At 45.6% G+C, this 22,393-nt stretch overlaps 1 protein-coding gene across 3 annotated transcripts in view; it reads right to left on the bottom strand.

The window, feature by feature from the left end:
* Positions 1-228: 228 nt before the first annotated feature.
* NEDD9 (neural precursor cell expressed, developmentally down-regulated 9) overlaps positions 229-22,393 on the bottom strand; it is a 69,677-nt gene continuing 47,512 nt past the window's right edge. For all 3 annotated transcript variants that reach the window (XM_083623772.1, XM_083623771.1, XM_083623773.1), the window contains exons 3-7: positions 9,834-9,935; positions 5,942-6,043; positions 3,338-4,552; positions 1,630-1,719; positions 229-1,206 (exon numbers count right to left, since the gene is read on the bottom strand). In XM_083623772.1, coding sequence (XP_083479898.1) covers positions 697-1,206; positions 1,630-1,719; positions 3,338-4,552; positions 5,942-6,043; positions 9,834-9,935 — 2,019 coding nt within the window. In that variant the 3' untranslated portion in view covers positions 229-696. The remainder of the gene's footprint in view (positions 1,207-1,629; positions 1,720-3,337; positions 4,553-5,941; positions 6,044-9,833; positions 9,936-22,393) is intronic.

Consider the following 22,393-nt stretch of genomic DNA (forward strand, 5'->3'; position numbering starts at 1 on the left):
CCAGAGGTATCTTGTATTTAGAGGCACACTCCCTCTGACAGTGGAGCCACAATGTAGTCAGTCATGGATAGTAACCACAGAATGTCTTATCCTCCTTGAATTAGTCTAATAATCTTATTTTAATGCCATTCCAAGTTGTGGCCATCACTACCTCTGGTCAGAGTGAATTTCATAGCTTGGCAAAGAGAAATGAGTTTTGCTTCCAAAGAAATGTGCAGAACTTCAGTGTAAGAGGGCATCGTTTATTTAGTAGCAACCTATGCCAAGACATAATTAGGCTACAATAAAATACAATATACACTATAGCCCCCAAGAGGCAAAAACAGTATCCGGTTCATGGATATCCTGAAAAACCCAGGCCACATATACACCATAAAACTGACGGATGCTTTTGTTAAGGTGCTTACTTAATGAACTTTATGGAATGTTGCAACATATACATACATGCAGAGTATCACTTTATATTTATATATGTATACTGTATTTAAAATGATAAAAGAAACAGGCTGAGATTGCCGAAACCCTTTATAATTTCTAATCCATAAAATGAATTTAAAATATTTAGTATAAAACTTCTAGAAAAAAATAAAATTAAATGATCAAGTTTCATTTTTGTACATAATATAGAAAACATTTCCAGTTCTTTTATTTTTTTTAGGCATTATTCTGCATTGGATTCTGTCCATTTTGTGTGCCTCAGTAAGATGCCATATGTACCAAAGAGCGTTTGAATGACTGTGCATAATGGGAGAGTTCTGTCACGCGGTCCACCATGTCTTGCAAGGATGCTGTGCTGGGATAATTCAGGGCAGCCACCTTGGTGGACATGACGATGCATTTAAGCAATTCGCAAAGCTGGTTGCTGGAGTTCATTATACTGTTGCGTATTTCCTGAGTGGTCAGCTGCCTAGTGAGGGTGTCCCCAATGAACACCAGCTTGTGAGCACTTAAGATGACGAACTTGCTATGCGCAACAAAGATCCTCGGTGGCTGCGCAGCACTAATGCAGCTGAAGAATGCATCGATGGCGTTTAAAAGGGAGGTGAAGTGAGTCTCACACTGGTCCGCATAAAACAAAAGCAGCTGCCTTTCCTGAGAGGCCATTGGGCTGTTCACAGGGTGAAGGCCTTGAGGCGGCTTCCATTTCGAGATGTCGTTTTCCACGGGCTTCGTGATTTCTTGTTCCAGCCACTGGAACTGATTGAGCTGAAAAGCAAACAGCAAAGTCAATGCCACGTTATTTCAAAGTGCCATTCCTTCTAATAGCAAGCTCTTTAAGTGCCAACAGGATGGAGGACAAAATAGGGTAACAGGTAAACAAGAGTAGCAGCAAGCTTGGGCGAAACCGGAGGAGTGCAAAAAGCACATTTAAAAAAAACACGTTTTGTGCTTTGTCTATTAAGCCTGTGGGAAGAGATGCCATGCTTTTAATGTGCTTTCAGGGGCTTAGTACATTTTGCATGCTTAATAAAATAATAAAGAAATGTGTGTTCTAAAAAGAGGACAGCTTCTCCTGCCCCCTGCCAGCTGGCCACGTGGTTTAAAGAGACAGTCCCATAAATTCTCCATTCAGTGGCATTTTGTGACTTTTCCTCTTTTGCTGTTTTTGGCGCTTCCACAAACTCTTACCTGGTGATGCTCCAGCTGCATCTTGCTCTGCTTGATGATATTTTCCTTCTCTAGAAGCTCTTTCTGTTGCCTTTCAAACTCCTCCTTCCCCTGATTGGATAACATTTAAGAAAAAAAACAAAGAAAGCCATGTCATGCATGTGCATCTCTTGAGATGACAACCAGCCAGGAGCGTAGCTGTTGCACAGCAGGTATTTCATTATGTTCTCGCTCCAGTTGTTATCATTGAGGAGAAGGAAGGGATACAAGAACAGAGAGAGCTCACCATGTGAAATGATCCCAATAGGAGCGACAGCACTCTTCCCCCCACGCGATTCCTACCAACCGGCATTCAGAGGCAGAACACAGCCACTGTGACTAATAGCCATTGGTAGGAGATGGGGCAAACAGCCTGCTACTGAGACATCATACCCTGGGGTGAGCTGCTGTCCAGAAAATGGGTGCCAGTGTGAGGGATTTCCACTTTCCCCTGCAGCACTTGAAGCCAGAACCAGAAGAGGCCCAAAGAGGGAGGAGCAAAGACTAGCACAGCGATGGAGTCTCAGATTGCTTGGAAAGGACCCGGGGGGAGGAGGAGACTTAAACAACAGTGGAAAGGTGGGGGCCTTCAGGCCTTGTAGGGGCAAGATCTACCGCAGGGGTCGGCAACCTAAGGCTCATGGGCCACAAGCGGCCCACAGGGGTCGTTTAACCGGCCCACGAGCCGCCCGCTTGGCAAGTCCCCGCGCGCTGCCCTAAACTGTCCCAGCGTGGCACGGGGACTCGCTTCCACGGTGCCAGAAATCACACACACACGCGATCCAGCCCATGGAGAGATCTCTTGCCGACCCCTGATCTACCGGGACAAGCTGCTTTGCACATTAGGCCTGGCCTTCTGGGCCAACTGTGTTTCTTTGAATAAAGAGTTAACTTCACTGATGCCATGTGACTCATTGCTATCCTGCTCCTGACCTATGATGATGGCCACTAAACAGCCTCAGCCCAGTATACATGAAGGAGCATCTCCACCCCTATTGTTCAGCCCGGACACTGAAGTCCAGTGCTGAGGGCCTTCAGGCAGTTCCCTCACTGTGAGAAGTGAGGTTACAGGGAACCAGGCAGAGGGCCTTCTCGGTACTGGCACCCTCCCATCAGATGTCAAGGAAATAAACAACTATCTGACTTTTAGAAAACATCTGAAGGCAGCCCTGTTTAGGGAAGTTTTTAATGGTTGATGTTTTATCGTATTTTTAATATTCTGTTGAGAAACCCAGCCAGATGGACGGGGTATAAATAATAAATTATTATTATTATTGATGGCTTTAAAGGGAAATTTAAAAGGATTCATGGAAAATGGGCCAACAGATATCCATTATTGCTAATATTCATTCTAGTTCAAAGGAACATCCATGTTTCATGGCAGTATAGCTCTGAACAGCAGTTCCTGGGAGACAAAGCACAGAGGTGGGCTGTTGCCTTCCTGCCCTGCTTGTCAGCCGCTTCCCAAAAGCATTTGTCCCTACTGAAAGCAGGATGCTGAGCCCAGGAACCTGCTGTCAGACCACTGTATACTGACTGGCAGCAGCCCACCAGGATCTCAGGCAGGGGTCTCTCCTAACCCTACTAGGAGATACTGGAACCTGGGACCTTTGGCATGCAAAACAGGTTCTCTTCCTCTGAGCTACGGCCCTTCCCCAAACCTGGCTTAATCCAGCGAAGCAGTACTCACCTGCAAGTGCACGTAGTCGTAGTCATCCATCCAGCTCTTCTCCGAGCCATCGCTGCTGCTGCTGCACTGGCAATGCTGGTCTTTGGAAAGGAGGGGTGACAAAGAAGCACAATGGCCCTGGCTCTTGTCTCCAGGGTGCAGCGTCTGGGCCTGAGGGCTGTCATATACATAATCTGCAATCTCCGACGCGTTCTTCAAATAAGAGCCACTTTGCCCTTGCTTGAAGAGCACCTCGGCGTTGAGGCTGATGCTGGTGGTGAGCTGCTTAGCATCGTCTGGGATCGTCCTCGCCACCATCACAAAGCGGTCCAGATCGTCGCATTTGTTCTGGACCTTGTTGACAGCCAGGACGTTCAAGGACCAGCTGCAGCTGCTGAGGTCGTGGCTAGTCTGGGTTAAAATCTGGTGCGAATCTTCCAGCCTCTGCAGCTCCCTCCTCAGCTTGTTGTAGAGGCTGAGCTCAGAGAGGAAGGACGCGTTGGCCGCAGCTCCTTTGGCAAAATGAAGGTAGTCAACCAGGGACTGCTCCACCTTCTCGACGGCCGCGTGGATCTTGTTGATGTGCTTCTCCATGTACTCGTAAGACCGCCAGTCGGAGTTGACGAAGGCCATTAAGCTAGAGACAGTGGTCTCTACCGTGCTCTGATGCCTGTAGAGTCTTTCTATGGCTGCGTCAGGATCCAGCGCTAATCTCTTGTCCTTCTCTGGGGTGGCAGAAAAGGACGATTCTTTTGATGTTGTGGAAGATGTGGACATGTTGCTCCTGGTGCTCCCTGTACTAGAAAAGGACAGCCTGTTCATCCCATCCGTCACGTCCTGCAGCCTTTTAGTGTCCTGTGTCACCTGCGGAGGCACATCATACACACCCTCTTTGGTTTCACCATCCCCAAATCCCAAGAGCTGTCCGGGGAATGGGACTCCTCTGGGGGTGTCATAGACGTCCATCTGGGGAGCTATCTGCTGCCCAGCAAAGGGGGTTTGGTGGCTCACTGGGACATCGTACAGGCCTTGCTGGTGTGGAGGGAGGTCGGAAGGGGCAGGCGGGCTGCAAACGCATTTCTGCCCGGTTTCCTTTGCAGCTCCTTTGGCCATGGGAGGCGGGATGTCGTACACACCTTCTGGCCTCGCCTCATGCTTCACGCAAGTGGCTGAGTCGGGCGAGCGCTCCCTGGGATCTGCGGCATCTCTGCACCCCAAAGGTGGGACTGAGTAGATCTGGAACACGAAAGTGGGGAAAAGCCATGAGCTGCAAAAAGGCATCGCCTCCATACCGTGAGGCCTGTGATTAATTCGTGAAGACATCTAAGACACTGAGGCAGGTCAACATAAATGCTTGCACTGGCTTCCAGAGAAGGTGAATGCATGCTCAGCTATGGTGTTGCGATCTCTGGATCAGCATGGTCACAGCTCAGTAACACCAGGTTGGGCCAGACACATGATTTAATTGCTCCTCAGTACCCAGGGGAGATTGGTGCCGCCATGGAAAGTAACCCACCTTACCCAGATGGTTTATCGGTAGCTGTGTTAAGCACTATATTGTGTTTTTAGCTGACGTTTGCATTCCCCAAAGCTGCAGCACCAACAGGAAGGAAGTTCGGGAATGGCCAAGAGACCCACCGTGTCTCCAAAAAAAGGAACAATGTAGCTTGGGAGGACTCTCCTTCCTTGGAGGTTTTTAGGCAGGGTTTGGATGGCCATCTGTCAAGGATGCTTTAGCTGAGATGCCTGCATTGCAGGGGGTGGACTGGATGACCCTTGGGGTCCCTCCAACTCTACAATTCTGATTCCATGACCCAGTGTCAACACCCTCTCCATCCCCTGTTCACACCATACAGACATGGCACCTGCTTTACTTGGGATGGGAAAAGTCTCTCCCTTGAAACCCTGGAGAGCCACTGCCAGTCAATGCATTACTGAGGAAAGATGGACTCACGGTCTGACTCATAGAATTGTAGAGTTGGAAGGGACCACAGGGGTCATCTAGCCTTACCCCCTGTCATGCAGGAACCGTTTGCCCAGTGTGGGGCTCAAACCCACGATCCTGAGATTAAGAGTCTCACGCTCTACCGACAGAGCTATCTCAGCTTTCACAATGTAAGTCAGATTCCAGGACTCCTATGACTGTGGCGCTCTGTGGCAAAGCCTGTTATGTGGCGTCTTGCAGAAGGGAAGATCGCATAAGCAGGTTGCGCATGGATGTGTGCCCTGATGGGAAACTTCCATGGGGACGGGCGCACCAGGCAGTCAGAGCCCCAGAGAAACCAACGAAGCAACTGGGAAAACAATGAAGCAACACGGATGAACTCCTCTCAGGTGAAGCAGAAAGATCCAAATCAGCCCGCTGCACGAGTGTTGATTTTTCAAAACTCTAATTACAAGAATGCCTTACGTAAAGCTAGTAATTACACTCCGAAGTTTATCTTTATCACAATTTTAAATAAATAAGCGAGCTGCAAGCTTGAGGGGAATGTTGAAAGGGCTAGAGAGTTCAAAGCGCTCCCTGCTTCTTCTGTAAAATGCAAAATGTACTTTTTTTGTTCAAACATGCCTTCGACACGGCATGAAATTACACGTTTGCTTTCAATGGAGGAGGAATAGACTTACGCCTTTTGCAGGAGGCACATCGTAGACCCCTTGAGGTTCCATGTTCCCCATCTGGGCGGTGTGTGTGGGACCTTTAAATGATGCAGGGGGGACGTCGTAAATCTTAGGAGAGAAGAGTCGCGTTAACACAAACGGAGGAAAGCGCCATAGGGACCCACAGCCATTTCAAATCCATCCAACCCCACTCTACCCCTTTGCTTGGGAATTACTTCTGTAACAAACAGGGTGAGGTTTGGGGTTTTACTTGCTGTTGCTTGGGGTTTAAAGAACAACAAACAACAACGGCGACATGCAAAGACATCTCCAGACCGCTTTCATGCTTTCCTAAAGGACCGGTTTTCCAGTTTTGGAAAAGAACGATGTATTTTGGAAATATATTTCTGAAGGACTGAGGTCATATTTATTTATTCATGACATCTGTATCCCAACTTTTCTCCAGGAGCTCATGGTGGCTTATGTGGTCTCTTCACTGTTTACAACAACCTTGTGAGGTAGGATCAAGTTAATAAGTAACAAGTGGTCCAAGGTTACCCATTGAGTGGCTGGATTAACTCCCAAGTCAGACCATTGAGTCCAACTAACTTATCACGATCACTATCAAATGTGGTTTTAGTAGAATTTGGAATTGTTTTGACAGATTCCAGATCAGTAGAAGAGAAATGTGTATGAGAGAAATTTCAGAACATGATCATAAGATGAGCCCCCACTGATCAACCCTCACTGTCTAGGCTAGGATCCTGCTTTCAAAAGGATTTGGAAACTTGGGATTAGTTGCCCGAGGCCCCCCAAACAAGACATGATGACAATTCCCCTGGACTCGCTGCCCAACTACTGCTATTCAGTGGCATACAGCTCTGAACATGAAGTTCCATTTAGGCTGATATCCTGTGTCAACTTACACTGAACCAATGGGACTTACTTCTGAGTAGACATGTACAGGATTACATTGTTGGGTCTATCAATGGCCATTAAAACTACCCTCCATGAATTTCCCTACGCCCCTTGTAAAGCCATCAAAGGCTTACATAACGAGTCGTTAATTGTTCAGCTTCCCTTTGGATCCCCTCCCCCCTTTTTAATTGAGGTTACCTTGGCTACTTTCCAGTCCTTCAGGAAGGAGGCCCACTTTCATGACAAGCTGTGTATTTTGTTAGAAGGCCCGCAATTTAACATTTGAGCTCCAGTGGCTTGTTAAATTTTAATTTGTACATTAGCAGGGCTGGCCTTAACTGTTAGGCGGGTCGCCTTGGGCAGCTGATTTTGGGTGGTGATGAAAGGGCCATAAATGGTTAGCGATTTAATTTATTATTATATATTTTACTGCCAGGGAGAGACACTTGGGATATATATATTTTTCGCCCTATAGGACGCACCGACCCATAGGACGCACCTAGTTTTTTTTGGGGGGGGGAATAAAGGGGGGGAAATTATTCCCCCCGCCCAGCTGCAGATATCTGCCCGAAGCACGGGGCGCCCTGCTTCAGCGCGCCCCGCGCTCCGTGCAGCAGGCTGCTATCCGCAGCCTAGGGAGCCCTGCAGGAACTCCAGCAGGCTCCCCAGGCTTGCGGATAGCTTCCTGAAGCGTGGAGAACGAGAGGGGTCGGTGCGCACCGACCCCTCTCGCTCTCCACGCTTCAACGAAAGCCTGCATTCACCCCATAGGACGCACCCAGATTTCCCCTTCATTTTTGGAGGGGGAAAAGTGCGTCCTATAGGGCGAAAAATACGGTATATCTCCTTTTATCTTGCCCCCAAATAACTTGACCTACCTTGGTACTATGCAGCTTGATTTGGGTGGCTAAGAAGATGGAGTAGCCCCATGTAGGGAACATTCCAGCAGTCCAATTGCAGGTTATTAAGAGCATAAATCACTGCACCCGGCTTATCTAAGTCCAGAAACAGCTGTAGCTGGTAAATGAGGCATAGGTACCCTGCACTGCTGAGGCCACCTAGGATTCAGCTGACAACCTGGGATTGAGGAGCAGCCTCAGACTATATACCCGTACCCCGTGATATCTGCCCCCTCCTGGGAAACACCTTGTGTCCAAATTCCAACATCAGCTTCCATCCTCTGTAGCACAGCAGTGAAAATGTCTGACAATAACCTGGAAGACCAGGGTTCCAATCAACCAATCGTCTCTGAAGCTCGCTGGGAGACCTTGGGCCAGTCACTGCTTCTCAGCCTGGCCTACCTCACAGGGTCAAATGGGGAGTGGGGAGGAAACACATATGCCACCTTGATCACCTTGGAATAAAGATGGGGTATAAGTGTGATAATAATCATCAGGGCTTTTTTTCAGCTGGAACTTGCCGGAACTCAGTTCTGGCAGCTCTCAGGTGAGCGCTATTGCCATTCTAAGAGAACAAGGGAGGAGTTCATGGTGAGTTCCGGCACCTCTTTTTCTACAAAAATAGCACTGATAATAATAATAATAATTAATAATATTATTAATAATAATAATATTCTAACATTGTGCTTGTGTACTATTATTACTGTAGTCGGCTTAATTTTTGCTTTAAGCATATGTGCATTTGTGGAAAATGTGCTGTAGCAATAAATTGACTATGACCGTAGGAAAGAGATCTACAGGAAAAGGCTTCTGACATGGGGCTCGATCCTCCTGCAGCTTTGACACTTGTGATTTATCTCAGAGCGGCCGCCCTGCTCCTTCTCCACTGAAGTATGAACGCAGCTGCTGATGGTAATTGATGCCTAATCCCTAACAATTTTCATGAGGTGTGAATTAACTCTCCCGCCCCACTATCCCTCCCTGCTCTGTTCCACTGAGATCAGCACATATGTGTGCCATTTACAGTCCCCCTGGGCCTTAAGATGTGGAGCAGGAAGGGCTGAGTTGGGTATTTCCCCCTCTCTCTTGGGAGCTTGCTCTTTGCAAAGATTGCTCCACCAACGTCATGGGGAAGGCCCATGTCGCTGAACTCCTAGCCAGTGAGGAACTTTACATGCATGACAGAAATGAGAAATTCCTCGCCCACATATTTTGCACATGCGTGGGTCCCCCTAACACATGACAGCCATGCTTTCATTCTTCGCCAGTCCCAATATAACATGGCACGAAGCAAAGGAGATCAGCAAGACTTTCTGAAATGTCTAAGCAGGATACCAGCCAGACATGCAGTATAAAGGAAGGGCTCCATCATACAACAAGTAGGCTGCTGCCTGGAGCACAAATCAATTTCAAGGGGTACTTGTTACATTGGAAATTATACACAGGTCCCTGTGCGAAATGGGAGGGGACCCTGAGGATCATCTCGTCCAACCCCCTGCAATGCAGGAATATGCAGCTGTCCTGTGTGGGGATCAAACCTGCGACCTTCGTATCATCAGCACCACGTTCTAACCTACTGAGCTATTCAAAACCTGCTGAGATGCCCCAGGGCATGCTGGGAGACACAGTCTTTGTGCCAGGATAACCTCAGAGTAAAAACAAGCTGACAAACCCTGAACCTACACAGGCAAATATGCTCTATTTTCTTATAGTATGCAAGTCCAGCTAAGCTAGTTGTACTTGTATTCAAGGGACCAATATTTCTTATATGGAGGCGGGGGGCGACATTTGAACTGAGAAACAGCATTTGGAAAAACACACACAACAGACTGCTTTCTGCTTTCAGGTATTCTGTGTGACCACTTGAATAGATTATTCCCTTAGAAAACAGATGCATATTTTCTATTTTTGAGCCACATGCAGTGCATTCATTAAACTCTGTGGCCATCTAGAGAGTGGGAAAGGCAATCTGGTCAGAGATTATTTATTTTTTAAAAATCTGGAATGAGTAAACCTGATCCACACTTAGGAAATAGATAAGATGCCAAGACCTCAGATGCAGATTAATTTCAACAGCCATTGACAGCTTTATTGGTACTTACCCCTTGGAGAGGACGAATCGGTGGGATGTCATAGGTATCCTTCTGGTATTTGGTAGGGAACTCATAAACATAACCTTGTCCTGACCTGACTGGAGTTACTACCTATGGGTTCAAAGAGAAAGACAGGAAAACATAAATACTGAGGCACTTGGCCAGACACAGGTCAGCCATGTTAAGGGTCTCTATACAAACATTCATTTCACTGGTTGATGGCAGTTTTACCAGGGGGGAAACCCAAACCATCGTTATTTTGAGAGTAAAAAAAAAAAAGTATACCTAAGATAGCTCATAACAAGTTTAATCGTGTGTATCTATCTATCTATCTATCTATCTATCTAGCAGTGCTTTTTTTCTAAAAAATGTTTAGGGGTACTCTCATTTTCCTACTCATATTGAAATACTGCCCCTCAATGAGGCCAAACTTAGATTCACAAAATGTTTAGGGGTGTGCGTACCCCAGAAAAAAGCACTCTGTCTGTCTGTCTGTCTAGCTAGCTAGCTAGCAGCCTAATGTGTGAGATCTCTCTCTCTCTCTCTCTCTCTCTCTCTCTCTCTCTCTCTCTCTCTCTCTGTGTGTGTGTGTGTGTGTGTGTGAGAGAGAGAGAGAGAGAGAGAGAGAGAGAGAGAGAGAGAGAGATGCTTTATTTATCTGCTACTAGTCAATCTGGGAAGGAAGCCCATCTGGGAGAATGAAAACTCTTATTCTAAACCTCCACAGCCTTGTGGGATATCTTTGGGAGAATACAGGGCTAAGGAGTAAACCCTGCACAAATCCGAAGTGAAGTCCCTAAGATGGTTGGATGCCGCCTTGTATGCCTCCTTCTGGCACCTCCTGCAGCCGAGTTGGTGCCAAACACACAGCTCAGCTTTCCTTTGGACCACGTCAGTGAGGCCGATAGCAGAGTCTTGTCGCCTGGGAAGCCCAGGATGTCCACACACACTGCCCAGGCTTATGCCCCGGGGAAGTCACTTTGGTGCTGCTGACGCCATGATTTGACTTCACACAGCCTTGGAGGAGCACTCCGTTGTTTCTTGTGACAGGCGGGTGCCAGCAATATGGTCGATCTGTATGCCCACATGGAGATTAGCTGTGGATCAGATGTACCCAACCAGCATATCTGCCACATAGACCACATTCACCCATGGATTTTACTCTGCAATGATAGCTTGAAGTGACACTGATGAGACTGGGGACTGCATTTAAACTCAGAGTTAGTGTTTGGAGAGAGGGTGTCCAATGACTTTATACCTATGATTATGAGATGCTTCATGTATTACATATTTCAAGTACACACACAAAAAACAATGCATGAATGAGAAACACGGGCGATGGATTTCAGAGCGTGTCATCTAGGTACACTCAGCAGACAGCCATGGTTGGTTGTAGCTTCCTATGCAAGCTACAGTCTGTGGGAATCTGTGGTGCTTGTGACAGAAGCTTTCCTCAATCCAAGACAATATTTAGAATGTCCTGGGTCTATCACAGGCTAATCCATTTCAGGACTTGGGGAGTCAAGGGGAGCTCAAGAAGGAAGAGTTTTGTTGTATGGCTATATGCCAGCAAGGAACATGAACTAAACTCTACACCTGTTAAGCTTATTCTGACCCAGCTGCTGATCTTTAAGAATTCCAGGTGTTCTTAAATAGACTGATCCATCCTGAAGGGGGTAAGTTGGAGTTTTGTTTTTGCATTTCCCCTCTTTTTTTTTGGGTAATTGCTGTTGTATATTGGAAATCTATATTTATTTTTAAAATAATAATTCCGGGTGTTCTGATCACATCACTAATTTTTCTTCACCTGCTATAAAGGAGCTCCTCATCTGAATTTACAAACCAGCTTCAGATTAAACTGGGTTAACAAATAAATGCTTTACATCTGGAATGAACATCTGACTCTCCCCAGCAAATATGCAGTTAAGTGCAACTTTTAAAAACTAACATTAAAGCCATCAACAAACTTTATAGAGGAAACTGATACTGCCAAAATAATAAATGTTATTTAGCTGCACATTTTTTTTATTAACGCCCAGACACAGAACCAAAAAAGATGCCTGAGAATGTGTTGTTAGGAAGCAGTGCTGCTTAATTTAAAAGAAGGCAAATGGAGATGAAATTTACTTTTAATTTCCCTGGTAAAATGCCAGCAAACCCCAGTATGTAGCTACAGTTCTGGGCAAGACATTTATTTGCAAACAGCATTGTTTTAATGCATGGTCACATTACGTGGCAACTTTTCCAAATCTCTTCTTGTTGTCATGACTGAAATCTCATGGCTACCCTCACAAGAAATCTAATTCAATTATGCAGAATGGCTTCGCTGTATATTGATGTACTAAAGAAGGGTTTAACAAAGAAATATTTGGGACACAAGAAGATGCCTTATACTAGGCCAGGCTATTTGTCCAGCATCATCTGCACTGACTCTGGCTCTCCAGGATCTCAGGAAAACTTATTTCGTGTTATGTGATCCTTCTAGCTGGTGATGACAGGGATCAGACCTGGAACCTTGTGCATGCAAAACACATTATCCACCAATGAATTGTGTTTCATTTAAATCTGTTAAGCACCATCACCATTTTCTCTCTGGCCTTTTGCTAGGTGCAAAGGATGCCACAAGTAGTGTAGCTAACATGGCTGTAAGATTTATTTATTTAATAAATTCCTACACTGCCCTTCATACCAGATCAGAGCTACCTTCACTTGTCACTTATGCAGGCTCATCAGGTATGTCTATGGTCCAACTTCAGAAGTGAAAACAGCAAGGCAGACCTCCCCAAATCGGTATATCATGCATTTGTGTACCGTGTGTGTGTGTGTGGTTTCCCCCCGTTTTTAATCTGTTGGGAGCTGCCCAGATTGGTTGGGGAAACCCAGCCAGATGGGTGGGGTATAAATATAGTATTATTATTATCATCATTGTCATCAACATCATCACCATCACAGTCATACCTCGAGTTGAATGTGCTTCGGGTTGAGCGCATTCCAGTTGCGCTCCGCGGCAACCCGGAAGTAGCGGAGCGCGTTACTTCCGGGTTTTGCCACTCACGCATGCGCAGGCACTCAAAATGACGTCACGTGCATGCGCGGAAGTGGCAAAATGCGATCTGCGCACGCGCCGTCGTGTCTTGCGCTCCGTTCGGAATGCGAACACGGCTCCGGAACGGAGAATTGCCGGAGAATGTATTAGAATTGCCATCGCAATTGCAAATGTTCACACACACAGCCAAGGAGTGCCAAAAGCAGTTTCAGCCTTCTTTCCTCCCTTAAGCCCCCAAACAGCTTTAAAAGCAATGTTTTCCCTAGGATTGACAAATGTGCAAAATATCTACTCCAGATCTCTCAGTGACAAGTTTATTATTAGACTGCCTACTAATTCTGAATGCTAAGCATACTTGCAGCAGAAATGCTTTGCAACAAAATGATATTTTTCAAAGAAAATAAAAGGCGGGGGGGGCTCATTTTATGACTTGTCCTCCAGGGGCTCTTTAAATTGCAGAGATTCTGTTTAACATAAATAACAAGTCCCCGCGGTGTTGCAAACCTTTCCTTTAGGAGAACAGATACGGCAAATGAGAAACAAAAGTCTCTTCCCCAGGCAGCCTTAAATTTTAATCCTTTCTTTTAATGCAAAAACTTTGGCGTCAGGCTGCTTATACGAGCTATGGAGAAAATGCTCAAATTTAGCAATGCTGAAATGTGCTGCTCTTGGAACCTGGCCAAATGATCACATACATACATACGCAAGTAATCACATACATACACAGGGCTTCATGTTAAATTCCTGAAAATCTAGTTTTGGATTTTTCCCTCTGCAACTGATCGTTTGTGTACTGCAACATGGGAGGAGGAAGGCAACAATGCAGCCCCTATTTTACATGGGTGCCCTCTTCCCCCCCCCAACTGCCTGTGTGGACCCTTGTATTTACAGATGACTTCTGCAGCTAGTCTGTAAGGCTTGCCATTCACATGGGCCTGTCCACCTGGGGATAGTTCCATTTGCCCAAAGCTAGCTGCATAAAAATCTGCTAGCGGTGGCAACTTGCCAACTGGTTGACTGCATGCAGAGCTGTAGCCCTATGGAGAGTTTTGAGCCAGCGTGGTGTAGCAGTTAGAGAGTTGGACTAGAACCTGGTTGACCAGGATTCAAATCCTCACTCGACCATGAAATTCACTGGGTGACCATGGGCCAGTCACCGTCTCTCAGCCTCACCTACCCTGCAAGGGTGTTGTGAGGATAAAATGGCGAGGGGAAATCATGTACACCACCTTGAGTTCCGTAGAGGGAAAGGTGGGATAGAAATGCAATAAAATAAAATAAAAAAATTGAAACTTGTTCATATTGCCCCAACCCAACAAGGGAGCTACCTAAGTGGAAACTTGCTTCCTCATGCAATTTCCTTGCCAGATTAGATAGATGGTGCAGAGATGCTTTTGGACACAAGGAAATCCCCATTCACACTTCAGGGATGCAGTTAAATATATTGCACTTCTGATAGTAATATATGCATTGCTACCCAGGCTCCTGGGCCACTCAAGGACACAATTTTGCATCCCAGCCCAGGATGTTTTCCTTTACAGTGGGACCTCAGGTTACATACGCTTTAGGTTACATACACTTTAGGTTACAGACTCCGCTAACCCAGAAATATTACCTTGGGTTAAGAACTTTGCTTCAAGATGAGAACATAAATCGCGCAGCGGGAGGCCCCATTAGCTAAAGTGGTACCTCAGGTTAAGAACAGTTTCAGGTTAAAAACAGACCTCCAGAATGGATTACGTTCTTAACCCGAGGCACCACTGTACTGTATTTTTTTATTTTGAGAGGTGCAAGGAATTTTCTTGAAATCAACAGGAGTTGCGAGCACAGAGTATTGTTGTAAATCAAGAGTATGAAAGCCAAATTAAATTTGATAGTGGTTGCTTTCCATACCCACAATGCGGGATGCACAGACACTAGTACAATTTTCATCCCTCAAGGGCATGCAGTTTGTTTCTAATCCCTATGTTTGGGGAATTGGTTTGTTTTCCCACCACATTTTCTCATCTCATATTTCTGAAATTACTTCTAATGATGAAGAATCACTCTAATGACTCTTTGTCCTGCAACGTACGGATTAAGAAACAGACTGACTTTTGTCCGGGTGCCTCCAAAGCCACACTTTGCATGAGGGAGAAGAATCGTACACATCTAAAGAAATCTTACAGCCCTCGCCCTGTTAAAAACATTGGCACTTGTTTCTTAGGAAGAACTAACTTGTCGTCCTCCCTATGGACACATCCTCTCCTGAGCTAAAATGGACTACTAGTTTGACCCGGTATAAGGCAACTTACTATGTCCTAGTCCAAATTGACAGAGAATCTGGGGTGGTTTGAGCCATTAACTTCAGGATGCTAAGGCTGAGACTTAGCCTAGTCAACCTACCCTGGAAGGTGTGTACTGAGCTCTCTTTAGGGAACCAGGATGTGCACCATTAATACCTGGGATTGGCAGTCAGTGTGAAGTCTCTGGAGTGATGAACTTGGTACAGATGCTGGGAGCCTGCACTTGTGCCCTTTCCAGGACTACTGTTCTTCATGGAATTGGAAGGGACCCTGAGGTTCAGCAGATTCCAGCCTGTATGTCAGCTTCAGCCCCAACTCCAGATGTTTATTTCAGAGACCTGGAGCTAAAGCACACACCCTCCAGGGACTCAGCTACATTAGTAAAGGAACAGCAATTTGAATGTGCTATAAACAGGCAACACCAGATGGCGCCAGAGAGCAGGAAATTTTAAAATGTGGTTTTCCATAGAATTTTTTTCTTTTGTTATAACAATCTAATTTCTGACTTAATAATAGAGGGTTTTTCCTGTGTCTGGATCCACCCCAGGTCTAGATTTGGATACAGGCTTGACATTTATATGCATACAACTCTTACATATCTCCTAAAGCAAGGATGGAAAACCTGGGTGTGGCGTTTGCCTCCTAGGATGGGTCATAAGGAAAGGGTTAAAATGGGTGTGATGTGATTCGCCAGTGAGAATGCAAGGGGGGAATAAAAGTTAGAGTGGGAGATTTTGAAAGTCAGTTAGTTGAGGTTTGGGAATTGGAGAAGTAAGAGGGAGGAATAGGCAGTGGGTTGGTTGGTTGAGTTGTATTGTGAGAGAGTGAGAGGAATTGTTAGGTTGAGTCAGATAGATAGTTGGAATAATCAGTTTAGAGTTGTTAGGAACTAAGATTAAGAAACTGACAAGAGAAAATAAACTGAAACCATACGCTTGTTCCTGCATTTAAAAATAAACTTGATTATTTGTTTATGTTAACAACTGACTGGACTCCGTGTGTCCCCGTGAGATACGGGGTGGTGGCAGCGGAAAAAGCAATCGCAGTGGCGGCACAGGGTCAATAGACCGTCAAACATCCGGGGGCCCTGTGTGTGAACGCCACACTGGGTTTTTCATATCCGTATGTTGTTGGACTACAACTCCCATCATCATCCCTGACCAATGCTGGCAAGGGCTGATGGGTGTTGGGGTCCAATAGCATTTCGAGATGAGCAGGTTCAGCAGCCCTGCTTTAAGATAAAGATAAAGCACCTTAATGGTTGTACCATCCATGCAACTATTTCATACAATAAGATCACATTCAGGCAGCTTTTGGGGGGGTTATCTCAGCTAAAAAAGCCTGCTTGCTTTGTGGAGATTAACCATGTCAGATTCATGATTTACAGGTACTGGATCACAGTACTCCAGGAATAATACCGGTATATTTGTTTGTTTCTGTAAAAATCCTTATAACTGATTCCAGGGCAGTGCACAATATATTCTATTGAATAAAATGCTGCATCAAGAAGAAATCATGCAACGTAAGGCAAATGTAAATGCAGCAGCAGGACAACTTCATCCAAGTGGTTAAAAGAGTTGTTTTAAAAAGCCTTATAGGAAGAAGTTGTGTGGGTTGGGTAAGTGTCCTGGTTCCTTCCCATGCCAATGTTACTCCTCCCTGGGGCTTGGTGTGGGAAAGAGTCACAGTATTCACCCAACCCACACAATTCCTTCCTACCAGACATGGCCAGAACAGTGCGGCTTCCAGCCACGTGGAAGCAGCTCTGGTGAACATATGAAATTGACATGGTGTTAAAAGCTGAAGGTTCAGAAGCACTTCAAGTTCTCTTTGGATTTGTCTGGTGGCTGGGATAAGCTGAGCTGGATAGCCAATATGGGGTTTTCATATCTGTTCCGTTTTGGTCTAGTTTCAAGCAATTACCGTATTTTTTGCTCTATAAGACTCACTTTTTCCCTCCTAAAAAGTAAGGGGAAATGTGTGTGCGTCTTATGGAGCGAATGCAGGCTGCGCAGCTATCCCAGAAGCCAGAACAGCAAGAGGGATTGCTGCTTTCACTGCGCAGCGATCCCTCTTGCTGTTCTGGCTTCTGAGATTCAGAATTTTTTTTTCTTGTTTTCCTCCTCCAAAAACTAGGTGCGTCTTGTGGTCTGGTGCATCTTATAGAGGGGAAAATACGGTACTTTGCCCTCCCTACACCTTCAGAGCATCTATAAATTTAAATAAAACAAACCCCAAAAGCACATTTTCTTGCATTTGAGTATAATCAGCCTCCAAAGGAAGGGGACCGTAGGCGGGGGGGGGGGGAGATGCTTTCCCCCTTCACAGCCCCTTCTTTGCCCTCACTTCCTTCGAGTTTCTGGTATGCAGGAATGTGCTTCCTGAGAAATGTCAATGAACTGCAGGCTGTCATTTCCACACATACCCCATCCTTTCTCTCACTTAGAAGAATGCCTGTGGTCATCTGGTTCTTGAAAACCCTACATCTCAAATCAGAATTTTTTACTTGTTTACGCATTAACAGAACCAGATGGTGCACCCACAGTCTCTCCCTCCTTCCCTGACACACTTGCCGATAACTGCCAAACAATGTGACCATTTCAACTACGCAGAACAACTAAGCATGGGTAAGTGGTTTTAAAAAAGTAAAGAACGTACGTTAAACCTGCACTATGAAAGAGATGCATTTAATCATCAACATCATCATCATCATCAAAAGAACGAAGAAGAAAGTCTGTCAGAGTCCTTAGTCCTGCAATAGTGGTAACTTGGGTCTTTTCTGTGCCAGCTCTGTGTTCTTTTACCAAGAAAAACGCTGAGTGTGCATGTCCCCTGTCAAGCAGCCAGCTCTGCGGTTCATTAAATCCCTTTTCCTTACACAAAAGGGGCAGGGGGAGAGAGAGAAATCCTTCCTATTCATTACCTAACAGAGAGAGGGGAGGAAACAACAACCAGGAGAGCATTTAAGAACATATGAAGAACTGCCTTCCTGGATCAGACCAACAATACATCTAGTCTAGCAGTCTTTCAGCAGTAACTGACAAGCCGTTTTCATCGTTACTGTAGCTGGAAATGAAATCTGAAGAAACGTCTGGCCCCACTGTTACGTCAAGTATATTAGGTTGTACTCCTCTACCCACAATGGACTCCCAGTGAGGAATCATGGCTGTGGATCTCATACCACCACCACCAGCACACCAGACCAGAATCTGACACATCTGTGCACTGTCGGAAAGCGGCAGAACTGCCAAGGATCTCATAACATTTAACAAAGTGGGGAAGCATTGCTACTCGACATTATGCCGATATTCAGTGCGTACCTGTCATGTAGAGCATGACATAGAAACAGTCGACACAATTAAGAGAGCAGTTTGGAAGAGAGTCCTATGGCACAGTTGCGCCGGCTTACTCCTACTCTCCCGGAGCACAGATGTGCTACGCAAAGGACTTTTGGGGAGTGGGGGCAGGACAGAGCTGTGACTACCGACAGGGCCTTGTTCTCTGATCTTAGTCAAACCAACAATGCATGTTTGCTAGATAGGACATGATAGGAGCTGAAGCTCAGAGTTTTCCTGTTAAGTTTGCTAAAGAGAACTCAATGAGAGCCACTCCCACGCACTGTGCCCTGACAGGGGCAGGAAAGAGCCATATATAATCTTCTCACCTGGCTGAGCACTTCTCTGTTGCTCTTTTGCTTCTCTCTTCAATCTCATCACCAAGCCAGAAATGTGAGAGTATCGACGTGTTTGGTACCTTTTCCTACCAGGGTTTAGAGAAAGGGCACACTTACCTGGAGTAATCCTCAATGAACTCATTGGCGCTGAATTATGCGTAAAGATGCAAAAAGGGTTCACTGCATGTTCCTATTCTCATTGTCGTCCTCAGTTTGACACTATTATAAGTCGCTTGGGTTGAGTGATGGTGACATGCCAGTGAGCATCAGAGGCAACTAGGGGCATAGACCTGTCTCTCTTCAGTGCCCCAACACAACTTCATTTATCACATCACAGTGATTTCTGATCCTGGAGAGGTATTTTATTTATTTATGGTTACATTACAGACCTCCGGGGAGTTCAAGGCGGCATACATGCTGTTTCCCCTCCCTATTTTATCGTTACAACAACAACCCAGTGAGGCAGGTGAGGCTAGAGAGGCTGTGACAGTCCTAAGGTGAGCTTCATGGCTGAGTAGTGATTTGAACCCTGACCTCTCAGGTCCCTGTCCAAGACTCCAACCACTGCACCACACTGCCTTACCCTTTCCAAAATTGGTTCAACAGCTACTTGGACCCGTTTACTCCAGGAGTTTTTGTTAAACAACTTGATAAAGTGATTCTTTTGAAATATTGTGTTTCCCTACATTTCTCCTGACTTCCTTATGGCCATCTAAAGATCAAAGGTGTGTGGGTGTGTGATGACTTAACAAGAGGGGTCAGATCAGAGAACAAACAAGGGTGCCCTCGACCCCTGCCACCATATCCTTCGAGTCAGATCGGCAGAGGCAGGTGCATCGGATTAAAGACTTTGAGATGAGAGCTTTGCCTCTTATATTTCCAGCCATTACCAAAGTCTGCTCCTGTTGAGTAGCAGTTTCCGAAGAGAATAGACTCGCAAACGGAATCTAATTAAAACTGATTGTCCTTAACAAAAGAACCCACTGTTCTCTCCAGCTTTTCAGGAATGCCTCCACACGGAAACATGTTGCAAGTGAAGCTGCTTACGAAATCTCAGCAAGGAATCTACAGATGCTAAAAGTGCAGAAACCTAGGTTCTGTTTTGGTTTAGTAGCCTTTATTACATTTCCTTTGCTTTCTTGGTAGTTGGTGCTAGATAGGCCAACCTCTAAAGAACTATACACACTGTTCAGTGAATGTGCAATGCCAGTGCATACAAAAATCAAGCTTTTACATTTTCATATATAAGCATGCCTGTCAACACAGAAAAGTTATGAAGCATCCTTAGGTCACATCCACACCATTAAAGCACATGACTTCCCTCCAAGAGTCCTGGAAACTGTGGTTTAACCCTCACAGCACTACAACCCCCAGCACCCTTAAAAACTACAGTTCCCAGGATTCTCTGGGGGAAGCCATGTGCTATAAATGGATGGTGTAGATGTGACCTTATGCTGTATTGAATCAGACAATTGGTCTTGTACTGTCTAATCCAGTACTTGTGTCTCTAGCTTTTGTTGGACTACAACTCCCATCATCCCTAGCTAGCAGGACCAGTGGTCAGGGATGATGGGCTTTGTAGTCCAATAACAGCTGGAGACACAGGTTTGAGAAACACTGCTCTAAACTGACCGGCAGTTGCTCTCTAACGTTTCTGGCATTTTCTAGCGCTGCTTCCCAATATCCATTTTTGTACACGGGAGGCTAACCTACAGCCCTCCAGATGTTCCTGAACTACAATTCCTGCTTTCCCTGACCATTGGTCATGCTGGCCAGGGCTTATGGGAACTGTAGATCAGCAACAGTGGATTAGCCATTCATGTTTCAGCAGGGCATGTCACAGATTGTGCTTTCCTTGAAGAAGGTCCCGGGTTCAAAGTCCTCCATCGAGATGGGGCCTCAACCCAGCAATTTCATTGCACAGAACACCAAGGACTGTTTCACACATTACACAGAACAAACCAAAGAGGCTTGCTGCTACCTCAACAGGAAGTGGCAGCCAAGCCCACCACCCAACCAAGCCTCTATGTTTTCAAACAGCTGTGTAACTTTCTCACATATGACTCTTTTTTTAGATGTACGCCTAATTTAAAAAAGAGACATGGATAGCTAAAAGTGTGATGCAGTCCCTACTTTTGATTTGGAGAGCCCTCTATTATTTTATAACTAATCAGCACCACCTGGGCTTGTCTACTATATATTTCAGACAGAAAAATAGGAACACGTTTTAAGTAAAGGTGATAACATTGCAGAGAAACAATGCTGTAACTTGCATTAAAAGCCAGAAAAAATGTTGACAAAAGACAGCTGTAAGTCACTAGGCTAGATAAGACACAGTAATTATCTTTTTCAATCCATGATACTCTGCCTCTCACTTTGGTGTTAAAAAGGCAATTGCCTTAACCAGTCTCAACCAGCCTGTGGTGCTATATTTCAACATCAGACACAAACAAAGGTTGATTCACTGTGTATCTGTGAACAAACAATACCCCTGTTAGCTTTCCCCGACTCTATGCATTCTTTGAATCAACGCATTAGTAACATGCCTGAAGTTATATGCATTTCCCCTGCTCTGCATTTGCATCGTCGCTAATATGAAAATATGAAGCCCTTTATGACCGGCACTATAAAGTCAAGTGTTCTAAATGGGAATAAAAATATAAACTGGGTTGATAGTGAATCAAAGTATCCCCTCCCTGTGTTAGCTAGATACAGATATCAATGCTGTTCTTTGAGCAGAGTAACATGAGCACAGATGGGGAACCAGAATGACCTGCAAGTCGCTTGTTTTAATGAAGAATCCAAAGCTCAGAGAGAGAGAGAATACTGTATGTTGCTTCGGAGGTAGATGGTGCAATCCCCACCAAATCTCGAGTAAAAAAGATCTCTGAGTGGAGCATAGAAGGATCTCTGCCTTTCGAGACCTTGGGGAGCTGCTGTAGTTGCTGGCCTTTGTCTGTCTCAAGAAACAATGGAGTACAACTCCAGGGGTGAAATCGAACCGCTGCGTTAAAAGTGACTTCCCGGGGCACAAGCCTGGGCAGTGTGTATGGCAGTCCTGGGCTGCCCAGATGACAAGACCCCTCCCTCGGCCTCACTGATGTGGTCCAAGGGAAAGCAGAGACTTCCAGGCAGCCCTGTCCCGCCCCGCTTAAAACAAAATACAGTGGTACCTCGGGTTACAGACACTTCAGGTTACAGACTCCGCTAACCCAGAAATAGTATCTCGGGTTAATAACTTTGCTTCAGGATGAGAACAGAAATCGTGCGGCGGCAGCGGGAGGTCCCGTTAGCTAAAGTGGTGCTTCAGGTTAAGAACGGTTTCAGGTTAAGAATGGAACTCCAGAACGAATTAAGTAGTTAACACAAGGTACCACTGTAACTTAAACACTTAACTAACGTAAAAGGGTAAACTAAAAATACAAATACAAGTTATAACACTTTAAATCACCCCAAGTTTAAACCCCATCCCCATTAAATTAATAACTTGGCACAGGGGGGCTGGTCCATGCCCTCACCCCACCCCTGAAATGCCAACCCCCAAAGGGATGACTCCCTCTGGTGT

This window comes from Podarcis filfolensis (assembly GCF_964270895.1).
Source record: "Podarcis filfolensis genome assembly, chromosome: 7".
NCBI classification, from domain to species: domain Eukaryota; kingdom Metazoa; phylum Chordata; class Lepidosauria; order Squamata; family Lacertidae; genus Podarcis; species Podarcis filfolensis.